This window comes from Anneissia japonica, unplaced genomic scaffold (genome assembly GCF_011630105.1).
Source record: "Anneissia japonica isolate Jap-2015-1 unplaced genomic scaffold, ASM1163010v1 scaffold23495_len113985_cov154, whole genome shotgun sequence".
Classification (NCBI taxonomy): Eukaryota; Metazoa; Echinodermata; class Crinoidea; order Comatulida; family Comatulidae; genus Anneissia; species Anneissia japonica.
The window spans coordinates 102839-110023 of NW_022686072.1; the positions used below are offsets into that span (position 1 = coordinate 102839).

At 44.5% G+C, this 7185-nt stretch overlaps 1 protein-coding gene across 1 annotated transcript; it reads right to left on the reverse strand.

The window, feature by feature from the left end:
- Positions 1-3268: 3268 nt before the first annotated feature.
- LOC117113400 lies at positions 3269-6598 on the reverse strand. The gene has a single exon (XM_033256723.1). The coding sequence runs from the start codon at positions 6596-6598 to the stop codon at positions 3269-3271; it is 3330 nt and encodes a 1109-aa protein (XP_033112614.1).
- Between the last annotated feature and the right edge of the window lie 587 nt (positions 6599-7185).

Here is a 7185-nt window from a genome sequence, read left to right on the forward strand (position 1 = left end):
ATCAAATGCGCTATGGACACTTTTTGTAGCTGTCTCTTATACACATCTAGATGTGGATACGAGACAGCGTTTATTTTTTGTGTAAAAGGTATAACTGACACAATTTTCGCTAAATTTAAAACGAAAATTTTCGAGAACCTGGCATATACCACCTAATTGCCTAGGCATTTCGCAGAACTGGTGACCGATGGTAGACATTCCAACCCCCAACGTCCAAAAGCGGGACACATTAATTCTCAAAGCAGGACTTTTTGTGACACACCGTGATTAACATTACGCTTTTGGACGTTGAGGGGTTGGAATGTCTGCCAACGGTCACTGGTTCTGCGAAATGCCTAGGCAATTAGGTGGTATATGCCAGGTTCTCGAAAATTTTCGTTTTAAATTTAGCGAAAATTGTGTCAGTTATACCTTTTACACAAAAAATAAACGCTTCCCTTCAAACACCTCCTTCGAATAAACCCTTCTCTAGAATCGCATAGGGTGTCTATTGTTACAGCCAGGCCCGTAGGCATGATTTTCGAATGGGAGATGCGTTTTACAACCGAAGTGGACCTTACGATGGGCGACTGCCTAGGGATCACTGCGAGGGTGGGGCGAATCTTCTGGAAGCTCTGACAAATTAGCATTTTAAGGGCCTTTTTTAATGGATTTCTAAAATCCATAATTTGTAATATCCTATTTAAATTTTCATTAATTTGATGGACCTAACTACCTACCTTTCATTCATTTGAGGGACCTACAGTAAAGCAGGAAAAATAGAGGGTGGGGGTGAAGGGAGGAACTTGCACCGACAGATGGTCAATACCACCTCAGTCCCACCATGGTTGGGGCTGAGGTAAGAAAATTTATGATTATGGCACCTCAAAATGGCCGGAAATGGCACTCTCAGACAAACTTTAATTAGGCCTATGATTTTTCTTTTTTCTCCATTTCTTTTATAATTTTAGAGGGCTCTCCACCTCCTCCCTTGAATCCACCACAGTGAAATTGTAATTTTTCATGTTCTTTACATCTGTAGGCCTAAAGATGACATGGATCACTGAAGCTGATAATTTCCAACAGATTTTGTAGCACATTATTAAAAAATCAACGGGTAGAAGAGCGGGCAAAAAAATGTTATGCATATTATAGCATTTCGCGATAATTTTAGGGACGATTTTAGTGAAATAATAGGTTTTAAAAATTGGACTTTTTGAAACTAGGTGCTCCAGGGGCAGAGGCCTGGAGGGGGTTTGTGAGTAAAGTGACAAAGTAGCATTTTGAGGGTCTTTATATAATAGATTTCTCAAACACATTATTCAGGAATATTTCATTTAAATTTTCATTAATTTGGGTGTTTTTGGGACCTGAAAAAGTAACGTTATTATGTCCTGTACACCTGCAGGCCTATATTATACGGACAATCTGCAATTACCGGAGACGATCAATTTCTAACAAATTTCATAACACATTATTAAAAATCAACAGTTAGATAAGCTGGCAAATATATAATGCAATGCATGCTATAGCATTTTGTGATAATTGGGAACGATTTTGTGAAATATGTTTTAAAAAGTAGACCTTTTGGAATTTGGGAGGGGAGGTGCGTCCGCACCCTCTGCATCTTCCCCACCCCGCCTACGGGCCTGAATACATTATAATTTCAGCGGCAGATCCCAGGCCTAGCCTATGTCTAGGTAGGCCCTAAAGCTGAGGCTAGGTCTGGCCTAGTTAATAATACAGGAACTTGTACTGCGCCTTTTGCCAAGGGATACAAGGCGCAATCAAAATAAATAAAAAAAAGATAACCAATTGGGGATCAACAAAGACACCAGAAATGACAAAAAACAGAAACTTTAGACAGTTTACTGAGATTCATTTAGGAAAAAAATGTTTCTTGAGAAGTCGACGAAGTCGAGGCATTTAGGTATATGTCTAGACTTAGGCCTTATTTTTTGACAAGCCCGGGCACATGTACTACTAGCCTTCTCCCTAGCCCACTTAATTTTTGTATTAGGCCTAATTATTTCAAACACTTAATTTTTGTATTATTTGTAATGCTTATACGCACCCCCTCCCTTTCAAAATTGTCAATGATCACTAAAGAGTGCCCAAGTGATCTAAAAATTTCACCCATTTTCAAATAGGCATTGTTGACACTGTTCAAAAAAGCTGTGAAACTTTAATTTAAAATAGAGGGCGTCCTCTTGAGTTGCACTGCCATTGGAGTTTTGCAATGTTTTGCACTGTGACTCTCAGTTCTGCACTGTGACTCTCAGTTTTGCACTGCTCTCAGTTTTGCGCTGCTACCAATTGTAGTTTGTCCTTTTGGCGTTCCATAGCTCGGGCGCGCAATACGCAGGCTAGTCGTCTGTTGCTGCATAGATAGATAGATAGGCCTAGATGCAATTATTGTGGACATGAACTACTGTAAGTTATAAATAAAAGAAGTACATACGTAAAAATATAGCTTCTAACTAGCCTACCTCGTGCCGATCGATCCGCTCATCCACAAAACAAGCGTAAAAAAGTTTGGCTATCAAGTTTTCAAGAGGTTAAATGGCGCTTACTGCTGATTGGTCAGAATAAAAAAAAACGTACAATTTTTTTCCCGATGGCGTTTAAAGCCATTCCCCCGAATCCGGACTCCTGATCAAGTCTACTGGAATACCGGTCAGTTCTGATATGTGAACGCTTCTATTCTTTACCACTGATGCCATTTCTCACGATTTTTTCTCTGGGCTTGATATGCTTAAAGTTAAGGTTAACGTCGTGCGGCGAAAACTACCATTTAATTGGAGGGGGACATAATTTTTATTCAAAATGCGTATGCACACAGCCCGGCAAATCCTGGCGATGACTCTGATATGGATTTCAGATTTAGCATCCTTTTACTTCGATTGTGGCTGCCAATTTTTTAGCACTCACATTAGTAGGTTGTAAATGAGTACTCCCGCCCAACCGGAGTCGGGGTCGGAAATTTCGGCCATGTATCATGTAAATGAGTTTATGCCGCCATCGTATGAAAATTATTTATAATAATTTTCATACGATGGCGGCATAAACTCATTTACATGATACATGTACATTATAATAATTTTCGCACGATGGCACGATACATGTACATTATCATTTTCGCACGATGACGCGATACATGTACATTATCATAATTTTCACATACCCGGTCTACCATGGTCTAACATTCCGACCAATGTACATTATCATACTTTTCACACGACCCCGATGACGTCATCAAAAACTCTTTTCGGCAATTCAGTCACGTGATCTAGCCGGGGGCTTGCTCTAACCGGTAATGTCCGTACGCGTAGGTAGTTGTTCCGTCGTCGAGTATATACCGTTTAGTGTCCAACGGGGATAGCGACTTTTTAGTCTGATTGATCGTGTAAAGCACGTGCTTGCTGCTTCGAATCGATCTCATGTCGCAATGCATATCCTCCTTACTCGTCAACACTCGCACGTAATCATCGTGATTTATGCGATCCCTTACGACGTATTTGGCGACCCCCTTTGCCCGCTTGACATCCAACCTCGAGTCTTGCGTCTTGATTGAATACATTTTTGGTCTGAGCCCTACAAATTCCGTCATGATGCATCCACCCATTTCATCCTTCATCTTTCCTAAAACCTTTTTATTTTTCTCGCTGTACAAACGGCTGTCCTTACTATAGTTGCTCGTGTCGAACCAATCTAAATTCTCTTGCATGTCGGCGTAAACATCCTCTGTGGTGATACTCAGCAACAAGCTATCGGTGTCCGTGTACAAGAGCTTGGCGCGATCGCCGTACACGGGTTTGAGCTTGTCGTAGTAAAACTCGTACATTACGAGCTTGCTCAGATCCAAGACTGCCGTACCGCAATAGATTGGCTTGTTGAGCTTGACCCGCGTCTTGTTCATGTGGATGGCGATGAGATTATCGTTAAAAGTGACGTACCTGTTAAAGTTTGGTTTTGCAAAGAGCTTGTTTATTTTACCAGTTTCTTGGGTTTTGCACAAATGAACGGTTTGCCTGTTGCGAACATTTTCCATAGTCTTACCGAAAACGGAATTGTTCATTAGCTTGAAAAAGTCCTTTTCAAAGTCGGTTTTTGCCCTCTTTCTAAGCTCGGTATTCATGTCGATGTACTCTTTCATCCACCGGCTTTGCGTAAACTCGATGATGCGATGAACCTTGGTCAGCTTGAGCCCCTTGGCCAGATAAAACTGCAAGTTTCTATGGTGCACGACGTATTTAATCTTGGGCATCAGGTTCGGCACGAGTTTCTCCATCCCCGGATTTTCGTCACCCAACAGGTCGAGCTGGTAGGGGCTCATCCACTCGCGACGAGGTGTGAGCGCCTCGGGTGCCAGGGGGTAATCGTTAAACAGATCGTGCAATTCTTTCGGCACCTCCAGGTCCACCTCGAGAAAGTACCCCTTTTTGCCGTCGGCCGGTGTCTTGAGGACCATTTTATACTCATCCGGATCGATCCACACAAAGTCCGATACGGGCAACGGCTCGCTCATACCGCATCCGTACAGATTGTTGGCATCGAGATCTAACCCGTACGTGCTGGGTTTCGTCTCGTCGTGGTCGTCCATGTACTTGTTGTTAAACTTGCAGCGTCGATGGGAAACCATGCTAATGCCACCTCTGATTCCCTTTTCGAGCATCATGTGCATGTCCAAGTCGGTAATCAGCTCGAGCTCCACCCCAGTCTTGCTGAGCAGCGCGTCCCAACTGAAACCCGGCAGCGTGAAATAGTTGCACGGATCCAATCCGTATACTTGATAGGCCGTCGACCTAAAGTTTTGAAACACGTCGGCCAACAGCAAAACGTCCGTTTTCAGGTAAAGGTCGTGATAATCGCCTAGGTTTTTACATTTAAAATGCTCGTAAACCCTCGCGGCGTGCTCATAGTCGTCGTCGCTTATACCCTCGTCGCGCAGGCTGCTGTAAAATAGCTCCTTGCTGGGCAAACCCACCTCTTCAAACTTGTCAAACGAATCCATGTATTCGTACGGATATACACCCTTTCTCGTGACTAGCTCCAAATCGTCCGCGCCGTAAAATGTCTTGGTGAGCTTGCACTCGTCGATCGACAACTTGCTAACCAGTTGCGTCAACGAGGCGTTTAGAAATTTCATCGAATCGATGAATCGCAGGTTATCCAAGCTAAAGGAAATGTACTTTTCCGTATTGCTCGGAATGCAATCAATCTTACCCTGCATCTCTCCGATGACCTGCATGATCAAGTGGGCGTCGTACCCGGCCAGATTGTGAAATACTACGGGTATGGGTGTATGCTCGTTTACCCGCAACTTGAGATTGCAACCCGCGTGAGCCGCTCCACGATACGTGTTGGTAACGTGACAATGATCTCGCACCTTTTGACCATTCTTTTTGGTCGCGCACTCGTAGCACGTCTTGTAATTATTGTCGGGGTTTGCCTTGACCACGATGCATTTCCGACAGCCGTCGGCCCCGCTATATTCCGTAAAACCGCCTCGTTTGCAAATCCAACAGGTCGTTGCGGCCTCAAAGTCCGCTTCATCCTCGGGTGTCATTACGCTGTGGGGTTTGACGGGTTGTTGCTTGAAAATGTCGACAATTTTCTCCTTTTCGAGCACGAGTTGTTCCAAAAAGGATTTTACGCACGTGCTCGCATTTCCGGCATTGGCACTGTGCAATTTGTGTCCGACTACTTGACCGTCGCACCTTACCACCACGTACGACCAACCGCACGGCACGTGTTTGTTGCTTCTATCCGTTTTCGGACCAGACTCGGCGTCCGCCGACATTTTTTCCAAAATGCACTCGAAATCTGCATAGATTACAAACGGTGTCTTGGCTTTATGTTGAAAGTTTTTAAATTTCAACGTTTTGTTTTTCTCATCGACGACTTGCACCGCCGTTATGCCGTCGTTTACGCCCTTGCAATCGGGTTCGTGTTTTATCAAACATTCTTCCGTGCTAAAAACGTGCATGCATCGCGAGCATAAATGCTTTTTCCCCTTGTGCTTGCTATAACCGGCGAGAAGCGCGCTCATCCTTTTAATCCACATGTAATGATTATCGTACAGCAAGAGATTAATCAGCGTACGACCCTCGTGCTCACCGCCTACGTAGACTGGGTGTAAATATCCCCCACCCTCTTCTGCCCAGCCGTAAACGTTAATCTTGAGCCGTGGATTATTCTTTTCGATGATTTTAATCTGTTTGACCGGCGTGGGAAACACGATACCGCTCCAGTCGAGCTCATCCAGATGTCGGGCATAACTCGAGGGTCTATCGGTATGGGACTTGACGGGATGAAGCGCGCTGGTAATGGCGTATTTGATGCACATGTCGTCTTTGGCTTTAACGTTGACGATTGCCTTTTTATTTTTCAGCACGTTGGGTAACGGTACGTACGTACCACCGCGCAAGGGGTTGTACCTAACAATCTCTATATCGAGATGCTCGAGATGATTTATAATCCACCCCGATCCGTTTTCACCCCATCGCTCAATCATCTCGACTATACGATCTACATCTCCATCCAGATCCAATTCTTGGAAAACTCTAAATCCGCCCGTGTGAAAGGTGGGTACGGCCACGTCCTCCCCTCGCGTCATATTTACGCCTAAAACGAGTCGATATCTGATGCCTCCGAAACGATGATTTTGTAATATTTCCTCGATGCGATCCCTAAATTGTAAGATTACGCGTGGATCGGTAAAACGCGTTAGGTCCATCCGATAAGTTTCGTGCGTCTCGCTCACGCGAATAAGGTGAAATCCGGGTTGGTTGTTGGGAGGCTCCAATTCACGTTCTACCCTTTGTTGCATTTCTCCACCAGGATTTGCAACTTGTTGTTGTTGTTGTTGTTGTTGTTGTTGTCGTTGTTGTTGTCGTTGTTGTCGTTGTTGTCGTTGTCGTTGTCGTTGTCGTTGTTGTCGTTGTCGTTGTCGTTGTCGTTGTCGTTGTCGTTGTCGTTGTCGTTGTTCGTGTTCCCACTGTACGAGTCCCTCACATTCCTCACGTCTCGTACGTTCCCGCTGTAAGAGTCTCTCGCATTCCTCACGTCTCGTGCGTTCCCACTGCAAGAGTCTCTCGCATTCCTCACGTCTCGTGCGTTCCCCCTGCACGTATCCATCACGATACCTGTATCCATCGTGTCCATCACGATACCCGTATCCATCGTATCCATCATGATACCTGT

Coding starts and splice junctions, on each gene's coding strand:
- LOC117113400 (XM_033256723.1), bottom strand. CDS start 6,598: ATGACGCGAGGGGAGGACGTGGCCGTACCCACCTTTCACACGGGCGGA.